This window comes from Dromaius novaehollandiae, chromosome 3 (genome assembly GCF_036370855.1).
Source record: "Dromaius novaehollandiae isolate bDroNov1 chromosome 3, bDroNov1.hap1, whole genome shotgun sequence".
In the NCBI taxonomy this organism is placed as follows: Eukaryota; Metazoa; Chordata; class Aves; order Casuariiformes; family Dromaiidae; genus Dromaius; species Dromaius novaehollandiae.
The window spans coordinates 111,659,532-111,680,114 of NC_088100.1; the positions used below are offsets into that span (position 1 = coordinate 111,659,532).

General features: G+C 49.6%; 1 protein-coding gene across 5 annotated transcripts in view; it reads left to right on the plus strand.

Annotated features, from left to right (window-relative positions):
- RRBP1 (ribosome binding protein 1) overlaps positions 1-20,583 on the plus strand; it is a 29,433-nt gene that overhangs the window by 3,449 nt on the left and 5,401 nt on the right. For 4 of the 5 annotated variants that reach the window (XM_064509810.1, XM_064509813.1, XM_064509811.1 and 1 more), the window contains 17 exons: positions 4,118-4,819; positions 7,646-7,794; positions 8,100-8,222; positions 9,225-9,377; positions 10,033-10,151; positions 11,110-11,263; positions 13,601-13,739; positions 14,091-14,278; positions 14,573-14,610; positions 16,214-16,304; positions 16,784-16,876; positions 17,589-17,681; positions 17,775-17,855; positions 17,955-18,044; positions 18,221-18,313; positions 19,859-19,930; positions 20,147-20,242. In XM_064509810.1, the coding sequence (XP_064365880.1) occupies positions 4,138-4,819; positions 7,646-7,794; positions 8,100-8,222; positions 9,225-9,377; positions 10,033-10,151; positions 11,110-11,263; positions 13,601-13,739; positions 14,091-14,278; positions 14,573-14,610; positions 16,214-16,304; positions 16,784-16,876; positions 17,589-17,681; positions 17,775-17,855; positions 17,955-18,044; positions 18,221-18,313; positions 19,859-19,930; positions 20,147-20,242 (2,454 nt within the window). In that variant the 5' untranslated portion in view covers positions 4,118-4,137. Of the gene's footprint in view, positions 1-3,864; positions 3,967-4,117; positions 4,820-7,645; positions 7,795-8,099; positions 8,223-9,224; positions 9,378-10,032; positions 10,152-11,109; positions 11,264-13,600; positions 13,740-14,090; positions 14,279-14,572; positions 14,611-16,213; positions 16,305-16,783; positions 16,877-17,588; positions 17,682-17,774; positions 17,856-17,954; positions 18,045-18,220; positions 18,314-19,858; positions 19,931-20,146; positions 20,243-20,583 lie in introns of those variants that run through there. The other variant, XM_064509812.1, reaches the window with a different exon arrangement.

Below are 20,583 nucleotides of genomic sequence, written 5' to 3' on the forward strand. Positions count from 1 at the left end.
GGATGACTAGAAAAAAACCCACAGGAACTGGAGAGTTGGAGCACATCTTTTTTTGCTAGCTCTTTTACACGAGAAGGCAAAGTTTTGTTTTCTTTCATAGCAAGCGAAGTATCAGCTGTCTGTCTTGTTCCGGTTTTGGTGGTGGTAGAGAGCTTTATTTGAAAAAGTTATTTTGAGGAAGGAGCAGGAAGGGGTTTGCATATGGAGGTATTTGATGATTTTCATTGTTTTGACTGGGTGATGGCTAGAGGATAGTCCTGTTTGAGGAACTCCACACAGGTAAATGTGCTCTGTATTAGGCATGAGCTTTCTTTTTCTGACAGTAACCCTGATGGTTGGTGCTGCCCGGGTGCCCTGTAGGAATGGTGTGCAGGCCCTCTCCTAAAAGAGTTTGGACGTGGGATTGAAAAAAGCTCCTCTCTTGTTGAGATTGTGAGTGTGTCTGGCCAATCCAGAAACAAACTTCCAGCCCTTGGAAGGGAGAATGCTGAAGTTCCTTGGGAGGAAGGCAAGGTCAGGAAATACCAAAGCAGAGCTTTGCTCCCACCATTAACATTGCAGTACACTGCTTCTTGCATTTATGCATCAGGAAGTTCCAGAGGAAGATCTTTTTTTTCTTTCTTTCTTTCTTTCTTTCTTTTTTTTTTTTTTTACACCCCCAAAATGCCGAATCCAGTCTGGTTTAATTTAAATGCATGTGGTATCTTGTAACCTGCCACTGTTTTTGCTGTCAGAGTGATATGCTGTTCCTTAAAGGAGCTGTTGGGCCAGTTTGTGCCAAGTCTCAGCTGCAAGAGGAATTCTACTGATATAACTTGTTCCTCAGAGTCGGCGTGGGACCTGGCCTCGTGCCGTGGGCTCTGAAGGCTGCCAAGGATAAGCTTGGAGACAGGACTTGATTGCTCTTTTCTGTGATAATGCTGCTCTAATAATTGCTGCTCAGTTAGTATTTCTTGTTCTCATTTTGGATTTTCTCGTGGCAAGGGCATGCCTATCCTCCGGAATAGCGGCGAGGCTGAGTCCTGAGTTTATCTCATCAGGCAGCGTTGGCTTGCAAGTGGCCACGTGTGAGTAGCTGTAGAGGTTTTTGTGAACTTCGCTGGCTGAGGCTCCTCTTTCAACAGGAACAAGGTGTCTGCAACTTTCCTAGGTCTGTGGGAGAATGTGCCCCTCCCTTCCTTGTGAAGAGGCTCCTCAGCTTTGGTGGAAAATGCATGAATTGAGCCCCTTTTCTGCAATGTAGCCATGTTGACATTAACTTGCCAGATCAGTTTTTCTCCCTTGCATCGGAATTTGGATGCAGCAAAACCATTAAAGCTGCAGGAACCTGGTGGAGCAACCAGCGCCTCTTTGTGCTGGGTGCTGTGGGCTGCTTTTTTGTTGTGGGTTTTTTTTTTCTTGTCGCTGTGTTTTGTTCAGCTAGGAAGGACTGTTTCATGCTAATCTGCACAGTTATCTCTCTTTGGCTGTAAAACCTGAGAGGAGACAAGGTACAGTTGACTTTTACTGCAGCGTATTGGGTGAGGTGCTTCGCAGGGAGCATGGCTCTTGCCGTGGCGCAGCACCCTACCCCTGGTTTCACATGAGGGCCTTTGAGAGGGACAGTGGCACAGGGTGGGATGCAGGGCAGTTGAGGCGCTTCAGCACCGTGGTCTCGCCAACCTTGTGGCTTGCGTCTCCACTGGGTGATGCTGTCCCATTTCAGCAGAAGTTGAAGTGGAGCGCGGAGATTTCCAAGCTGCACAGGCTGCTCCTCTGCCCAGCCTGGCGCCAGATGGTTCTCTGTCCGTCCCCATACTCCGTGGGATCCTTCCAGCTGCCTTTTGGAGGTGGCGGTAGCAGCTGGTAGGGTAGGAATGTAATTGCCTAGCGCTTTGTGTCCAAGCTGGATGATGCTCTTGCCTGAAGATGGAACAGCAAATTTTATCTAAATATGAGTATGTGGTAGGGTGGGATCAGGAAGGGTTTCTTCTTACTGAGCTGTCAGGGCTGCTGGGCTGGGAATGCAGATCTTCTTGTTCCTGTCGCTAAAACCATCCCTAGCAGGTCCCAGATGCTTCAGTGCAACCACTAAAACCAGTGCTCTGTAGTGAGTCTATGCCCTCCAGCCCCAGGGCCCTGGTTTCTAGTTACCGCAGGGGAGAGGTGCCTTCTTCACCCTGCAGGTTAGGAATAATCCATCACAGTGGGAAGGATCCCAGAGCACTTGCTTCATTGCAAGTGTAGTTGGAGAGATATGACCTAATATCAAATGTGCTGGGAATAGAGGGTGTTTAAATCCCAGCTGAACATGGCAGACCTGAAATAGCAAGGTCCATAGCATCAGCTGGGATCTAGAGCAGTGGCCGTGGTAGAAAGTTGGCCCTTTCAGGGGAAGCCCGTTCCAGCTGGCATTTGAAGCTCTCCTGCCTGCCAAGTTTTCCCTGCTTCGCCAGGGATGCTTGGAGAGGGAGAGCCAGGTTGCTGATGGAAATCCCCCTCCCCAGGCAGGTGAATGTCTCTGGTGGGAGACGGCTGTTTTGCAGCTCCTTTCAGCTCTGCATGCCCTTCTCCAGCTCTGGAGAAGAATCTCAATGCGCGTGACGTGTCCCAGAGCGGCCGTCTTCGTTGCACGGTCACACCGCGTGCTGCAAGGGCAAAGGTGGAGTGAGTTTCTGCTGCAGTGCTCCATCGTGCTCTCTTTTAGCACCTTTTCTGTAACTTGTCGCTGTGATGCCAAAAAAACTTCTGAGGTCTCTTCCTTCAAGACCTGAGGTTTTGAAAAGATGCTCATCTCCTTCGTATTAGTCTTATCTTCTAGTCCTCCCCTTCCAATCCCCCCATCCTCCAACCCACAACCTCTTAAAGAGGAAATTTGGTAATGTTCACAGTTAAGTGTGGGGATGGGAACTGCTGATAGCCAAGGACTTTCTACCTTTTCCCCATGATGGCTTTTAGGCACGATGGCAAGAAACTGCAGCTTTGCATGTCCTGGAAAGTGCCCCTTCTTTGATTAACCACCTTTGGCATCCCTGCCTGAGGACTAATGAGCCATCTCTGGGCCACAGGGAGGTTTTGCCCTGATGGGAGAAACACGAGTGGGACAGCAGGGAAGAGATTGGTTTAGAAACTTGTGACAAGGTTTAATTAGCAATTGCACGGAGTGGCATAACAGCACCTCCTGCCCCTGCGGCTGCGCACCTCCTGCCCGATCTCAAACAAATGTCTCTTGCAGCGGGTCTCTGTTGCTGCCTGTTGTCTTGTGGATGGAGAAACTGAGGCCAAAGAGGAGGTAGGGAAGGACGTGCCCTGTGCCTGGTTTGCCTGCCAGGCTAATAGCAGAGGTGGAAAGAGAAGTGCCACATCCAGTATTCCCTTTGCAAGTCTCCCTCGCTGCTTCTTGTGAGCCTCTGTTGGAAAAGATGAGATAATTGATGACTGTGACTTTTTCTCTTTTTTTTTTCTTAACCTTGAACTTATGACTTTTATTGGTATTTGCATCTCAAGGAAATGACCACGGCTTGGTTCTTGGTGTGGTGTACGTGCACATGGCCTCGCTGCAGGGTTTTGTCTGCACTGTGCCAGAGCCGCAGGCTACTGCAAAGAAGTCCCCTTCCGCAGGGCGCTTGCACGGGTGCTGCACTCTGCAACAGCCCTGGCGTGCAGCTCCCGAGCACGTGTTGCACTCTGTGTGTGGGGTCACTCTCTTTATCACGGCAGCCCCATGTGTCTTTGTGGAGTGTGGGAGAGCCACTCTGCATGTGGTGTCTCCAGCTCACATTTTTATAAGATGAGCTATATGTTCACAAATTGCTGTTATCGCAGGGTGCAGATGTAAAGGGTGTAATTTTTTTTTCTTTTTCCCTCTTTTGGGTTCTTCTGGAGATTGCTACAGTCACTGAGATTACTCTTGCAGTACAACCTGGGAATACCTGCTGTGAATAGGCAACATAGTGGAGGAGCCCAGACTTGCGGATGTATAGACAGGTGACCCTTCCCAGGGTGTGCAAATCTTAAGGGTTTATCATTTCAGTGCAAGGTGCCATTTGGAAACACAAATGTCTGTATGAAACTCACTGCTCTGGTACATTGCGTCTTTGGGTTTTTCTCCCCTAACTGTCATTCTGGTGTCTTGCAGGCATAGAAGAATAAGGCAGGATGGATGTGTACGACCCTCAGACGCTGGGTGTTATGGTCTTTGGAGGTTTCATGGTGATATCAGCCATTGGAATCTTTCTGGTATCCACCTTCTCTATGAAAGAGACATCTTATGAGGAAGCCTTGGCCAAGCAGCGCAAAGAGCTTGAGAAGACCCACCAGCACAAAATGGAGAAAAAGAAGAAAGAGAAACCTGTTGAGAAGAAAGGAAAAGCAAAGAAAAAGGAAGAGAAACCTAATGGAAAGATACCTGAGCAGGAGCTGACTCAGGAGGTGACAGACTCTTCCAAGGATGTAGCTCTTGAGCCTGTTGTGGTGTCTGAGCCTGTAATTATTGAGTCTCCAGTTGCAGCAGTGTCAGTGACCCCTCAGGAAAAGGAGAAACCTGCCCCGTCTCCTAAGGAAAAGAGGAAGAAGGAGAAGAAGGTGGCAAAGGTGGAGCCTGCTCCTAGCCCAGTGTTGGCTTCACCTCCCATCAGTGTCCCCAAGAGTTCCCCTGTCTTGGAGGTGACCTCCAAAGAAGTGCCTGTTGTGGCTGTGCCACCAGTTGGCACACAGCAAAGCGCTCCAGTCATCAACTCTGTTGCTGTCAAGAAAGCTGATGCTCTTGCCACCCATGAGGAGCAGAAGCATGATGGAGCTGTCAAGAAGAAGGCTGCGTCCAAGAAGAAGAGCGAGCCAGGTAAGGCCAAATTTCCCTGCATATATCCCCATTGAGTAAGCAAGCAGAATATCTTGGTGCTGTTAAAACAGAGCTGCCCTGCCCTGAGACCTCTTCATTATTCTGTGCTGGAAACACAGCATCTCTAGAAGGGCAGTCTCTGGTGAGATGGACCAAGTGCACAGATGGAAGGTGGTTGGGAAGACTGGAGTTCTCTCTGGGGAATATAAGTTGAAGTCAAGAGCTTATTGACTTGTTTTCACTCTGTAATGTGTTGTCTCCTGCATTGGGTGCCCCTGCTTGGTGCTTAGCTCTTCTGTCCAGCACACACAGGTGTCAGAAAGTTACAAATTCCTTTAGGATTTACTATTGCATCATACATCTCTGAGCATATCTGCACACCAAGAATGAATGGGAGATGCAGGTACCTGCCCTGGGAGAGGGGGATGTAAATAGGTGTAGTGAGGGAAGAAATAGCTCTCTATCTGGGTTCTTCCCTCTCATTGCATGGATGTGAACAGTTTAGTTTTTATTTTTGGTTAAATGATAATTGCATCTTTGAGAACACCTGAGAGATTGTTTGTCCGTATGGGAACACTTCTACGAGAAGGGCTGTGGAAAGGTCAGAGAGCACTCACATTCTTAGAGCCTGCAATGTGGCACACGTGCATTTCTTCTTTTGTAAGTAAACACCTACTTGCTAGCCTTCCCCAACCCAACCCAACCCAGGTTGCAGTGTAATCTGGCAGTTTTTGCATGTGTGTTTCAGGAGAGGACTTGCTACTTAGCAGGATGTGGGGAGTTTTGTGCCCACAGGTCACCAAGGGCAGGTTAAAACCCTTCAATCTGCTTGCCTGAGGAAAGGATTTTACTAAAGGCTAACTCCGCACGGGGATGAGGTTTGAAACTGTTTGAGCTCAGGAGCAGCCACTACTGGAGGGTATTACAAAGATGGTGTTTGCGTGTTCAAAGCCATGTCATCTGCTCTGATACAGATGGCAAACCTGACATGAGTGGCTTGGGATTTTTTTTCTCATTTGGTTTGTTTTTAGCCTTTTGCATTCCAAGAAAAACCTGCTCACAAGCGATTGACATGTACATGGATCCAGTGTCATCAACTGTGATAGTGGGACCCAAGCTCTCCCTCGTAACACTTGTTGGTACCTGATCTTGGCTTCAGCACTGATTTGCTTCCCAGGCTTGGGGCTGCAGGCAGGGAGCAAGCTGTGTCTCTAGTGCCACGTGTCTGTATGGGTTTGAAGAGCCATTCTTTTAGTGCGGAGGTCAAGAGCATGATCTCGAACCTCGTAACTGTGCATATTAGTGTTCAGCCCTGCAGGATGCTCAGAGTTATGCAGGAACATCTGGTCATGGTAGGGGGAGTATGAATATAGAGTGGGTTTTGGTGGAGAGAGGTACTACCACAGCTGATAACCTGCCTAGAAGTAAGGGACCAGCTTGTAACAGGGAAAGCAGCTGCAACAGCAGCTTGCCAAGGGCATGGGGAGCTGAGTCTAACTGCCTTACCCATGCTGATGGCCCAGGTCATCACATGCAGCAGAGTCTGTGTCTGGAGCAGGAGGGAATTGTGGTTGGGTGTAGAAGTAATGCTGACCCCGAGGAATCCTCCGTCACTCTGATCTGGAGTTTGAACCTGGGTGTTTTTTTTCAGTTTTGTTTTTTCCCTCTACTGGAGCTTTTAAATTGAATAGCTGCTTCTTGGGGAACAGATCATCCCCAGGGTTAGAGGAAAGCAATTTGGGCATGTGCTTTTGCTCTCATGTGTGTTTTAAGATCACGAGCCAGGTGGGTGTAGTCGTTTACTTGCCAGAAAAGTTTTGAGTGCAGTGGTTATCATGGGCTGTTTTTTTTTTCTTTTTTTGCCTCTGAGCTCTGAAATACTGGTGGTGGTTGGAGCTTGTGTCCAGTGCAGGATAGCTCACCATGCGGAGGGCCTTGTGCTGCTGCCCCTCTCTATGATTGCCCTTTCTCAGCGTGAGGGAGTTGCAGGATGTGTATCCTGAGACAGTGGTTGGAAGGTTGTGCTCGGCACTGTGCAACTTCTCCTGAAACTGCTGCCATGTGGGTCCTGATCTCCATGTTCAAGAGACCTTGATGTTAATATCTTTAGAGACTCTGGACTTACTGGAGTCCAAACTGCTTTTTTCAAAGAGCCAGTTCATGTGGGTTGGTTTTAGAAAAGCAAGCACACTGGGTCGTAGATACTGTGGAATAATTCTTAAATCTCTGCCCATATCCCTCTATCCATCATGGCCTTGTGCACTGTGCTACAAGAGCATCACAGTCCCGTTACAGACTGCACAATGCTATCTGGCCTTCCCAAGTTCGCAGAGGGGTAGGAAGACTGTTGGATGTGCATCATTTCCTTCACAAAGAGTTGGAGCAAACCTGTGTGGTGGAGGAGGGGCTACTCCTAGCTGCACTGTGCTCCACTCTGCAAGGTGGTGTCACGATATGGTCCAACTTTGGATCCCTCCTGGCCTAACAAATCTCTGATCTGTTGCATTGGTGAAACATGTCTAGCACTTGCTGGCAATCATTCAGTTTGCTCAGTGGGTTGAAGGTGACCTGTAGTAGTGTCAGACAGAAGTGATTGGTGACCCCTGAAGCACACTTGTGCAATGAGCATTGTCTGTTCTTTAGCACTTCTTATATTGCTCTCATTTAAAGAGGTATAAAACATGAGTGCATAAAACTGCCTGGATGCTGAGTTGAAACGGCAATTGTCTGGTTGAGGCCAGCTAAGTATTTGGCTTAAAATCAGGGAATGCGACTCAGCTCTGCTGTTGGTGTGAGTGGTCTCAATGCCTCCTCTTTTCTCTTTAGCACCCATGGACTCAGATGGGCCCCTCTACCTGCCCTACAAGACGCTTGTGTCTACCATCAGCAGCATGGTGTTCAGTGAGGGGGAGGCCCAGCAGCTGATCGAGATCCTGACGGATAAAGCGGGCATCGTCCAGGATACCTGGCACACGGTAGGGTGGCGAGCTGTGGATGCTTGCTTCTTCATGGGCAAGAGCCGCTTGCCGTTGGCTCTTGTGACCTCAGCTCTCAACTGAGACTGGGGGCTGGGATGTGATGTGTTGAGGGAAGGAAAGCTACAGGTTTTAAGGCAGGATGGGTGGCCTACTGGCTACAAAACCAGCAGGGCATTCTGGAGGATAGAGGGCTGGATCTTTTATGAAGCCACTCCTGCAGGGTAGGTAACTCCTGCATGCGGGGACAGGGAAAATGGGATGGATTTGGAGGTCTCCATTAACATGCTCTCTCATGCTCCTAGGCAACACAGAAGGGTGACCCAGTTACTGTCCTAAAACGCCAGCTGGAGGAGAAGGAAAAACAACTTGCTGCCGAGCAAGAGGATGTGTCTGCTGCCAGAAACAAGCTGCGGGAGCTGAGCAAGGTGAGCACTGCATGGCCTTCCTGAGGTCTCCGGCATAGGCTCTCTCCTGTGCTGGTCATCTTGGCTCACTCCATCTTGGCAGAGCAGTCCTGCTGGTGTGCAGCAAGCTGCCTAGTCTCTGTGTGCAGTCCCACTTGGAAGCAGAGCCCAGTTGGTGTCTGGGTCCTTTAACCATTTGCTGTTCCCCAAAAAGTGGTGGTTCAGTGCAGTGCTTTCGTCTGTGGAGTGTGGGTGCTTGTGCTCCTGCACTGCCTGATCGCTGCTCCGCTTCTGGGCTTGATCTGGAGCAGGGAGTTGTCAGCCCAAAGGACTGTGTGACAGAACATGTGTGGCCTGCAAGAAGTGGGGAACAGTGCTTTCTTTAAAAGATTGCATCTTGCCTCAACCTCATTTTAAATGTTGAACTCAGAACAAACTTTTGCCACCCTGGGGTGGCCCTGCAGTCACCACATTGACGGCCTTGGCGTAGCTCGTGTTGCTGCTGATGGATGCAGTAGCAGCGAGCCTGCCTGTCTAGCTGTTGGCAGGAGAGGAAGGTAGAAAAACAATGTCCTGTATGTCCCTATGGGCGTCTGCATTGGCGTGGGCAGGAAGCAAGCTTTCCTGTGGTGTCCACGTCAAAGGCAGTCTAGTGCCCTCCAATCCCAACCTGGGGATGTCCCTTTCTTTCCCTGCTTTACTCTAAATTTTGTATAATGTAAAGCTTATTGATCTGGAAAAAATCTAGGCTGTCTTACTCCTTTCTGTTAGCTGGCCCAGTGTGGAACAACAGTGGCATCCAGTGGCCACAGAGCCCAAAACAAAATACAGGAAGAAATGTAAGTGCTAAACAACGTAGCTTGGTCATGCTGTTTTGGCATGAGACTTCATAGACTGCTTGCAGCTCTAAAATGCCTGAACTTTTAAGTCTTCCAAATCAGGAGGCCTGGTTTTGTGTTTCCTTAAAGCGAGCAAACTCAAAGCAAGTGCTGAGAACTAAGCAGATGGCTTCTCTCCTCGAAGGAACTTGCGACGGAGAAGGCCAAGGCGGTGGCCATCGAAAACAAGCTGAAAGAGCAGCTGCTTGCTCGCGAACGGGAGATTGCTGCTGTTCAAGCCCGAATGCAGGCTAGCTACCAGGATCACGTGAATGAAACACAGCAGCTCCAAGGAAAGGTAGGCTGTGTGTTGTGCTCCGAGATCTTGTGCTCTCCTCTGGCTTGAGGATAGTTTTCAGTGCACAGGGAGCCTTTTTGATTAGATCGGCATGTAGGGTGCAGTGAGGGGAGCAGAGCCTTAGAGAGGGGAGGAAGAGCCCGTGATGCTCAGTCTCCCAGCAAGGGCTTTCCTGAAAGTGGGACTGGAGTGAGGGAGACCTGGTGCATGGTTGCACCATGCAACAAGATGGCAGGTGCACCTTCCCAGGAGATTTTGGCTGTGTGATGGGGAGGGACTGCTATCTGAGGTCCCAAGTGCTGGAGACTTTAGGGGCACCTCCTAGCGCAAAGGTAGCTCTTGGGAGCAATCCTTTTTTTGGTGGTAATTGTATGGATCACTGAAGTACTGGAAGCAGAAACCTCACTTAGCCCCAGGCTACCTGGACCATGGTGCTAAAGGGAGAAGAGATATGTGGGAGCATCCTCATGAGACTTTACATACCTGGGAGCTGTAAATATTTGTCCACTGAGAAAGGGGACGCACTGCACCCACATACCCCACATGTGTGCGTGTGCATTCCTCTGTGCTTAACAGGCTGGGCTGGGCTGGTACATGGGTTCCTCAGGAGAGGAAAGGGGCTCACGATGGAATAACCCGTGTTGGGGTCCTCTAGATCCGGACTCTGCAAGAGCAACTGGAGAACGGCCCCAACACCCAGCTTGCTCGCCTGCAGCAGGAGAACTCCATCCTGAGGGATGCACTCAACCAAGCCACCAGCCAGATGGAGAGCAAGTAAGGCTGCGGCCAGGGCTGGGGTGTGGAGCGGAGACAGGGACTGCGTTCTGTCAGGTGCCAGGAGTTAGCTCTCCTTCACAGCTGGCCTGTCCCCTTTTCCAAGGGGCCTGTACAGAGACTACCCTGCAAAGGCTATTGTTGACTTCAGGTAGCTGGAGGTAGAGGAGGGGGTCATGAAGAGTTTGTCAAATGTCTTTTTGGGGGCTAACGGAAGAAATGTTGATGTTTTCGCAGGCTGCAGCTCATGACAAAATGGAAAGACAGGGGAAGGAAGCCCTGTTTGCTTTGAACTGCCTAATGCTAGAGCCAACAGATAGCATGAGGAAGAAGGCAGCTCAACATGGGCATGAGCTGAGAGATGCTTGGTGTGGTGCTGTCTGCACTGCGCAGCAGCTGTCAGGGGATAGATGCTGGGGGATGGAGGCTTTTTGTCTCTGCTAACAGAATTAAGGTGCTGTGTAGGACTTTCCAGCTCATGTAAGCTCATACTCTCTGACTTCAGAAGATATCTAGCAGGTTCCTTGTCTTTAAAATGAGTGATGCTGCAGAGAACCAAGACCTGCCTGATGCATGTAGAACAAGTATTAAATAGGTAGAGATATTTCACACTCCTTTTTATAGAAAATAAGAAATAACTGGTGATTAACAGCAGTAAAATAATTACTGACTGGACTCCAGATGCTTAGAGAACTTCCTCTTGTGTCTGGGAACACAGATCCTCATATTTTCTACTTCATAGGAAAGGAATGCCTCCTGTGACTTTTGAAAAGTGATTTGTCAGCTCTTTCCACCCCCTCCATAAAGGACCAGGCGTGCCCTAGAAATAGGAAAATGCAACTGTTAAGATGTTTCAAGTTCTGTGTCAGGCCCACAAGAGGTTGTATTCTCCCTGTAAGTAAAGCGAGGATACTCAATTGGCCTGTGGGTTAAAATAATCCTACTTTTCTTGGTCCAGGCAAAATGCTGAGCTGGCAAAGTTACGACAAGAATGCAGTAAGCTGGCGAAAGAGCTGTCCGAAAAATCGGAGATGCTGCAGCAAGAGGAGCAGCAGAAAAAGACTTGGGAAATCAAAGCGATGGCCTCTGAGAAGCAGATCGAGCAGCTACAGGTCAGGCAGGCACTGGCAAATCTGCTTCCCTCGCAGAGATGCTGCGGCTTGCATGAGCAGCCTTGCCAGCTGCAGCTTGAGTTTACAGTAGGAAGATGTCTGCCTGGAGTAGGACAGGAATGTTGGGGTTTGCCAGCTGTTTTCCCTCTGATCTTGTTTGGGTTGCTTAATCTCTCGGTGTTTCTGGTCCTTCTCTCTTAAAACTGCATGTATGAAGGTGGAGAGCAAAAGAGATGGTTTGCTGCCGGAACCAAGCCCTGCAATGTTCTCCTGCATTTGGGTCCTTATGAGTTGTGTTTGGGTGTTTTTTTGTTTTGTTTTTGTTCTTTACGGAAACGGGAGCTGGTTAGAGCAAAGACACCAACCATCAGAGGAGAAGATACTTAATGTCTAGGCAAGCACTGACTCCTCACTGCTGTCTTTGCAGCAAGGTAATCATAGAGGACACTGGCCAGAGGAAATCAGGTTTTGTTAATTCAGCTGTTCAGAGATTAGGGGGAGGTGTGTGCTCCTGCTGGTGTGCACATGTATTCTGCCCACCCCCGTCCACACACACACACACACACACACACACACACACGCCTTAATCTACTAGATAAAATATCCTATTCTAGGGTGGTTAGGGGCTGGCGGCTTAGGCATCATGCAAGATAACTAAATTGCATGGGACCCGTGCAATGCATGGCCGAGGGAAGGACTTGGAGACGGAGTGGCTGGGAAAGGAGCTGCCTCGCAGATCTCTGAATTGCCTCCCCCGCATTACCCTATCAGGTGCAATGTGCTCTTGTTACAGCATCACCAGAAAAACCCAGGGAGTGTGTGGCTGTGGTTAAAATTGTTCTTTTCACACATCTGTGAAGCTCACGAGGCTGGTGTGAACGTGTGCGTGTGTGGGGGAAAGCAGGGCTGGTAGCACTGGTGGCTGGTAGATGAGGGCTTTTCTTGCAGCAGCACTGCAACCCCATGTGCTCATCTGTCTCTCTTCCCTTCTTGCTGACAGGACAGTTGTCCGTAGAGAGCCCTTGGTCTTTCTTTGCCCCAGGAAATGTGATAGGAAGCCCACCAGCCCCTGTCATGCTTGGGTGTGTGCTCACACAGATGGGCTTGCTCTCTCTTTCTCTCTCAGCTCAGCTGTTTTTAAGCCTCATGTGCTCTCTTCCTGGCAGAGAAGGTAATGCTTGTGGCTTTTCTGTTGTCTTCGGGGTGTGACTGAGGTTTTCTGGGTGTTTAAAGGATACATCCTGAATAGCAAGCGATGCATTGAAGGTACCTGCGGTGATGGGGAGAGCGCAGGTTGTAAGTGTGCTCAATAGCAATGCCTAGACCTCTGGGTTGAGGAACAGTATCAAATCTTCAAGGAATGGAGAAATCCCACTTTTTCAGTGGTTCTGGAGGTATCATTCAGAGAGAGACCAGGCTGCTAGTTTGCCTTCCTTTTTCTTCTCCACGAAGCATTTGGCGTTTGAAATGGTATGATTCATATTCAGAGAGCTGCTGGTTTTCAGCACACTCATCATATCCCTCACTCTGCTTTCCCTCTCAAAGTGCATGCCTTGCCCAGGCCTCTTCTGTGCTGCTTTCTGAGATGGAAAAGTATCTCCTCTGGCCCAAACCACATGGAAAATGCCATTGCATGTAGAAACACACGTCTGGATATCTCTAGGCCCCTGACCTGTTAAGTGCTGTGGCTGTACCTCCCCATCTCAGTCTGGGGCTTCAGCTGCTCATGCAGCGTCAGCTTTCCGAGCAAAGAAACTTGAGATTGTCTCCCTGTCATAAAGAGTGTCTGCCCCATCCTGAGTGATGCTGGGTGTTTTCCTGCTCTCCCTCCAGCTGCATGGTAGCAGCTATGAATGTGTTTGGTAAATGAAGCCACTTAGCGGCTGTGAGAGCAAATCAGTAGCAAAAAAAACAAGTTTGGTGATGTCTGCACATGCTCCTCAGCGTGAAGCATTTGGGCTCTGAGCATTGGCTGGGGCTCTGCAAAGGGGAGGCTTTCTGCAGCGCTGACTCAGCCGGTGTTGTGTGTAAGGACCATATCTTTAAGAGGTTTTTCAGAGTTTAACTCTCTTTTCCAGACTGGAGGGAAGGATGGCTGCAGTCAGTCGTCTTGGCCCAGAATTGAGACATTAGGGTGTTGTCTAATTCCTGCTTGAGGGCTGGCAAATTGCAAGATGCACAAAACAAATGCTTCTTCATGCACAGGGAGCATGGGGGAAAGATGACTTAAACCCCCCAAAAGCACAGCTTAAAAATAGCACCACATGACACAGCTTTGCTTGGAACCGGCCAGGGTGTCTCACCTGTTGTTTAAAGCCTTCTCTTCCTGTTGTGCAGACTTCCCAAAGAGAGGTGGAGGCGACGCTGCAGAAGAGGCTGGATGAAGTAAGCGACGAGCTCCGCAAAACCCAGAGCAGCTACAAAAGTCTGCTAGCAGAGACAGAAAAGGCCAAAGGACAGCAGCAGAGCATGGCTGGTGAGGAGCTGGACATGGCACAAGGAGAGCTCTCTAGCAACTGAAACAGGGAGTGAATTTTGAGCACTGCTGTGAGCTTTGAGATGGTTCCTTGGTGAAGTTGGTCAGGGCAGGGTGAATTGACCCAGATGAGTTGGATCATCCGGTATCAGTGCAGGGAAGATGCTGGGCTTGTACGTGATTGCGGCTGGAGGACGAGGCCTTGGTCTTCTACTGGGATGCCGCTCCAAAGCCCCTCTCTTCTGTATGGCTGAGGCCTCTTTGCCCAAGGGCCGTGCTGGGGCAGGGGAGAGGAGTCTCTGAATGTGGTTGCACCTACCATCTTGTGTTTCTCTCCTCTTCCACTAACAGAGCTGCAGGCCAAGCTGCTGAGCTCCGAAGCAGAGGTTAAAAGCAAATTGTTGGAGCTTGACAGCCTGAAGGGGAAACTGCAGGATGCCAGGTCGGAGAACATGAAGCTCGTGGAGAGGGTCAAATCCATTGAAGCTCTGCTGGAAGCAGGCCAGATGAGGGAGGCAGAAAAAGACAGAGACTTGCAGGTTGTGTGCTCTTTTAATTTGGGGGCGGGAGTGTGCAGGAGAAGTGGTGCTCAGTGCCAGTTTGCGATGTGCAAGAGATGTGTTTGTACAGACCTGTTTGTACAGATCTTTTTGCAGCTCCCAGCTGGCAGCAGGTGGTTCAGCTGTTAGCACCAGACCCAAGTAGATGTTTTGCACAGTGACATTAGCACCTGTGTTATCTTTGCTAACAGATCTCCTCTGGGATGCTCTCTGTAAGGACTGGTCTGCTTCAGGTCTCTGAGACAGGTAATGACAGTGATTTCTCTCTTCCAGGCAGCCAATGAAGCAGAAATGAAGCAGCTGCGGTTAAGGTGAGTCTAGATACTGTCTAACACACAAAAGGCTGTCACAGCACCTAAAACTTGTTGTCTGGATGTCCCAAACTTCCCCTGAGGGTGATCCCTAAGGGCGAGGGCTTCCTGCTCCCTCCATTCGAAGGGTGAGAGGGACTGTGAAGCTGGGAACTGGAGGTGACTCCTGCCCAGTGCAGCTTTTACAACATTAATCAGCTCTAGTGCTGGCCCCAAATAACAGCTAATCCGTTCTGAAGTGACACTTTAGTTGGTGCCAGGCACACGAAGGTTGACATCTCCTTAAAAACAGGCTGGGAAAATAGTTTTGGTGCTGAAGGTAGGCAAGGACCTCTGGATTTCTCCGATCCAAGACCCTGCTCAAAGCAGGGCCACCTAGAGCAGGCTGTTTGGGGCTGTTTCCAGGCAAGTTTTGAATTTCCCACCTCTCTGGGTCCAGGTTCCAGTGTTTGACACCCCACCCCTGCACGCACACAGAATCACAGATTGCTTGAGGTTGGAAGGGGCCTCTGGAGATTGTCTAGTCCAACCCCCTTGCTCAAGCAGGGTAACCTAGAGCATGTTGCCCAGGACTCTGTCCAGATGGCTTTTGAATATTTCTAAAGATGGAGACTCCACAACTTCTCTGGGCAACCTGTTCCAGCGCTCACAGTAAAGAATTTTTTCCTCATATCCAGACAGAACTTCCTGTGTTTCAGTTTGTGCCCATTGCCTCTTGTCTTGTCACTGGGCACCTCTGGAAAGAGTCTGGCCTCATCCTCTTTACACCTTCCCTTCAGATATTTAGATGCACATGGTGAAAAATGGTTTTCTGGCATCTAATTGGAATTTCCCATGTTGCCACTCATGCCCATTGTCTCTCGTCTGTCCGCTGGGCACCTCCGAGAAGTGTCTGTCTCTGTCCATGGGGGGAGGGTTTCTTGGGTGCTCCTGTTGCTAGCAAACATCCAGCATTCCTCAAAAGGAGGGCAATTGTTCAACCTGACCAGAGGTCCTTGGTCCTCAAGAGATCTGGGCAATTCATGTTGAGGACGTGCATCTTCTTTGGTCTGCTCAGCTGAGACTCCTGTCAGGGTGGATGGTAGATCTGAGGGTGTGGAGGAAACCTGCAGGCTGTTATGTGTGTAATTGGTGGCCCTGATTTATGGTTACTGAAGATAGTAAGATGATGATTTTAAAATGCAGAGCTGTGGGCTATCTCAGCCTAATGAGCCATGGAGGGGATGTGTTAGGAGCAATTTCAGTTGTGTAACATGGAATTTGTGGCTTTTGGATCAGGTTACTTCTTTCTCTTGTCCTGGATATACAGCCATCCAAGTCCTCCCTTGGTTGTTGTTGCTGACAGGTCAGTAGGAAACTAGATCCCATGGAAAACTAGATCCCACTTCAGCATTGCCATGGTCTGTCATTTTTACAGTTGTGGTTTTTAGTCCCACAAATGCAGCCCGCTCACTTTTGCTCTCCCTGTGCAGCGGTGACTTCCTGCTGTTTGCAGAGCCTGGAGCAGGCCTCAAGTAGGAAGGGCTGCAATCCCATTCTTGGGAGCTCACTACCTGGGAGGGAGGTGGAGATTGAAACTCATTCCTGCATCGTGCCGTTCCAGGCTTGAAGAAAAAACAGGCCAGCTCTCAGCCTTGGAAAGGGAAGCAGCAGAGCTGAGAGAGACAGTGGAGCAGCAGAAGACAAAAAACAATGTACGTGAGTGAACTGGATTCAGCTTTGGATGCTGAAGATCTTTTCCTTCAAAAGCCAGATTTTCAGGGTGCAAACAAGGGGTGACAACTCATCATAGTCAGCTAATGATTACTCTGGTGCAGCATGAGTCTCTCCCGGCCATGCAGAGTGTTGCAGGCGTCATCTTGTCTGGCAGGAGACCCCTGGCAAGGTGCACTGCTCAAGTGCTTGAGCTGATGGGCTTTGGCAGCAGGCAGTGGGTCGTGTGGGTGGAGGTGTATGTCCCTGTCCAGCTGGGAGGTTTAGGACATAGTAAGCAGGAGACATCTTAGCCTGACAGGGTCAAGGGGCTCTTTGGAGCTCTTTTTTCCACCTGGCTTTGCTGTGCTCTGCTCCTGCAAGAAGGCCACTGCCTGAGCATGTTGTGGAGCCAGTGCCAATGAGCAGCATGGTGACTTCAGTGTAATGTGTGGCTTACTGCCTTCTGTGTGTGTGGCAGGACCTCCGTGAGAAGAACTGGAAAGCAATGGAAGCGTTAGCCACAGCGGAGAAGGCATGCGAAGAAAAACTATGTGCTGCCACAAAAGCAAAGGTAAGCTCGGTATTTCTCTCTGGCAGTGATGCCAGTTTTGTAGAGGAAACATTCAGCCTCACCGAGCCATCAGAGTTGTTTGCCCTGGGTTGCCTGCCTCCACCTGAGGAGCGGTGCTGGCCTAATCCTCCTGGCAGCTTGTCTAAATCCCAGATGAAGTTGGATTTTGTTCTTGTGAGTTGGTCTTCTTGTTCCTTGCTGTGCAGAGCTGGGGCATTCAGAGGACATCCCCCAGCTGGAGGGAGGGAGAGGTCAACAGCTTTCTGCTGCATCTTAGGGTTTTTTTGTCTTGAAGGACTTGTTTCTGCAGTGCAGGTCATGGTTAGGTAACCAGGAGCATGTGGGGGTCTACTGGACGGAATGACACAGATCTTAGCAAATCCTTCTCTTGCTTCCAAGGTGGCAACATGGAAAAAGGTCAAATGATACTGCCAAACCAGCATAATCCCATTGACTTTCGGAGCAGAAATGGGAATGAGTCCTGTGCTGTCTGGAGGCCTAATGAAAAAATGCCAGAGGCCAGAGTGCTGGGTAGACCAGGAGGTTTCACGGATTTTCGGTGGCAGTGATTTGCAGCGGTAGTAGTTTTTTTCTGCCCTCTGGTTTTCCCATGCCAGCTCACCCCTGTAGGCATAGAAAAGCGGAACTGGCATTTCCAGCCTGGCATGCGCACCTGAGGCCTCCGTTGCAGGACAGCTTGTCTCTCTTGCAGGAAGAATTGTATCAACAACTTGACATGTTCCAGATGCGAACCAAGAAGACGCTGCTGTCTGTCTTCCCGGAAGTCGCCGTCTCCTCGCAGCAGGTAGCTGTGTGCTTTTTCAGACCCCTGCCGCACAGGCATAAGAGACACCTAAGCATTCTTTTCTCTTCACTTCCCCTTGTTTTTTAAACTCAGGATTATGATATGTGGCTACAAGAGTTTAAGGAGAAGGCAGTGGATGTGCTAAAGCAACACCTGACTGCAAGAGAGGACGTGGTAAGTGAAGAGGCTGGAAAGCAGAGGAGCGAGGGAGTGCTGAAGAGCCACCAGTTTCTTTTTCTCATCTCTCCCTCCATCCCTCCCCTCTCCTTTCAGGATTCAGCGCTTAAATTAAAAGAGGCAGAGGAAGCGCAAAGCACTTTACAAGCAGAATGTGAGCAATACAGAGCTATCCTTGCAGAGACGGTAAGTTTGGTGTTGCAGTGTCTGTGTCTACATGGTCTTCAGTCCAGGTCCAGCACTGAGCTGCCTGTCCCCCTCACTTCCTCCAGCATGTCCAGGGCATCCAGCCCTGACAGTGGCTGCAGTGCCCTCAAGAGGGCTGGGAGGAAGCTTGGTCTCAGCTGGGGCTTTGCCAACAGGAAGGGATGCTGCGAGACCTGCAGAAGAGCGTGGAGGAGGAGGAGCGAGTGTGGAAAGCAAAGCTCACAGTGTCTGAAGAGGAGCTACAAAAGGTGCATGTTTTGGGTCTGTTGCTCATGTGTAAAAGGCTCATGGAGCTGGACTCTTAAAGTAGAGGGGCTGTTGGCTATGAATCATATGGTGACCCTAGTTGTTCTTTCCGACCTTGAGCTCTTGAAACATGGGGACTTTCTCTCCTCCCCAAATCCATCCCTCTTGTCACAAAACTGAGAATCCCACCTCACTTAGGAGCTAAGCCTCTCTTCCTGCTGTGGTGAGCCACAGGTTATACCCTCCTCCTCCTGGATCCCACCTTGCTGCCTGGTGTGTGGCTAGATCCTTCCAGTGGAGCTGGAGGAATTGTTCCATATCTCCACTTCAGTCATGGTGGTTAGGAAACTATGTTACTGCTTCAGTGATCCAAGTTCTGCAGCTTGCGAGTCTGGCTTGAGTCCTCCTGTTGGGCAGAGTCCCCTGGCTTCACTGCAGCAGAGTACGTGCAGTGCTCCTAGAATCCCATTTTTAGAAGAACTTGGCTTGCTTTCAAACTCTAGGTTGATCTTGGTATTGGTTAAGGCTTCAGAAAGGATCTGAAGTCCAAGCCATGTGCTGTGCACAGTTTTTGCTCCAGCTGTTTTTCAAGCTCTGAGTACATTCTTACTGGTTAAAACACCAGCTGGCAGCTGCCAGAGAGCCGCTGCTGCCCAGGAGTTTTACGGGGAGCATGTTTCTTGAGCTCTTGGGGCTTAGCTGGTGTACAGGAGAATTTGATTGATCATGCCTTCTTGCAAAGCTGACTTACCTCCTTCCTTTTAAATGCAGAGCTGAAGTGAAGTTACTTTTCACAGTCTAGTTGCTCCCTGTCACATGGGGTTAAGTTAAGTTAATGGGGAGCTATTGTACAAGAGATCTTTAAATTCTCAGCGTGTTGCTGGCTTGTGAAGTCCCAGTGCTGCCTGCTGCCTTGCACCAAGATCTAGTGTAGGATTGCACGGAGGTGATGTGGCTGCTGGTGTTTATGGACAGCATGGTTAGTGTGCGTGGTAGGATGAATGTCATGGCTAAGGCAGGCCCCAGAGCTGTTCTGCACCTTTATGGAGAAATGATGAATTCCTCTGTTGCAAAGTATTCAGCAACCATGAAGTCCTCTTCAAAAATAAATCCAGGTTTAAATGCAAACCCCATGCTTTGAGCTTTTGGATAGTGTGGCTTTTCTTAATAGCAAAACCCATGATGACTCATTGAGAAAAATACCTTGCTGCTTCCAAACCAGAGGCATTTTTGATAGGAAACTTGCACTGGGTTTGGTGCCAGCTTCACGGGTGTTGAAGGCTGACTGCAGCCAATTTAAGTCCTGCGGGCAAAAGCCATTACCTTGCTCCACAATTTACAGCCTCAGCTTGTTGGACTAAAGCTCCCTGGAAGAGCAGCTCCTGCTGGCTGCAGGCTGTGGAGTTCCAGTTTGGTGTTGGGACTCTTCTGTGCTAGAGTGCAGGGTGAAGCAAGAGAGGTGGGAGTGAACCACTGGGCAGGTGAGACATGTTTGGGATCTAAGTGAAATGCTATTTACTGACCTTTTCTGATCATTTCTGGCTTAGTCACAAGTCCAGTTGAAATCCCTTGAAGACATGATAGAGAAGTTGAAAGCAGAGTTGCAGAGCACAGACCAGGTAGGTTTTTAGCTACTGGAGAGGGCTCAGGCTGTGCCAGGCCTCCTTGCATGCCCTGCACAGGTGCCAGATGGATGTGTGCTGTGCTTGGGTTGAGTCAGGGTTGGTGTCCTGACTTGCCAGGGGGAAGGCATGCTTGCAGCGTGTTTGGGATCCTGTTGTCCAAGTGTTGCACCTCAACACAATCAAATCCCTCTTTCTTTCATTTTAATCCAGTTAAAGCAATACACCTCTCTTCTGGAAGCACAACTGCAAAATCACTTGGAGACAGCCAGCTCTGAACGCCAAAACTATACAAAAGAAGTTGAAGTTGTAAGTGTGGTGGCTGTTGCTTTCTTACATTGTTTTCTTCGTTCTTCTAAGACTGATTCATCCCTCATCTGCATTGAGGGGCTTTACGAGGATTGCCCTGGGCCATCACAACTTTGCGAATCAGAAGGGGAAGGTAGATGGAGATGTTTACCCCAGTCTGGCCTGTAGACATTTAATGTCAGGAGATCCATTGGAAGGGAGATGAGATGGGGGATCTGAATGGAGATGTTATCTGCTGCTCCTCGGTGGCCTTCACACTACGGGATTTCTGTGGCTCGGGCGAGGCAAAGCTGTTTCACAGTTGTCTCCCTCTCTCTGAGCAGACTTCAGTAGGCAAGTTA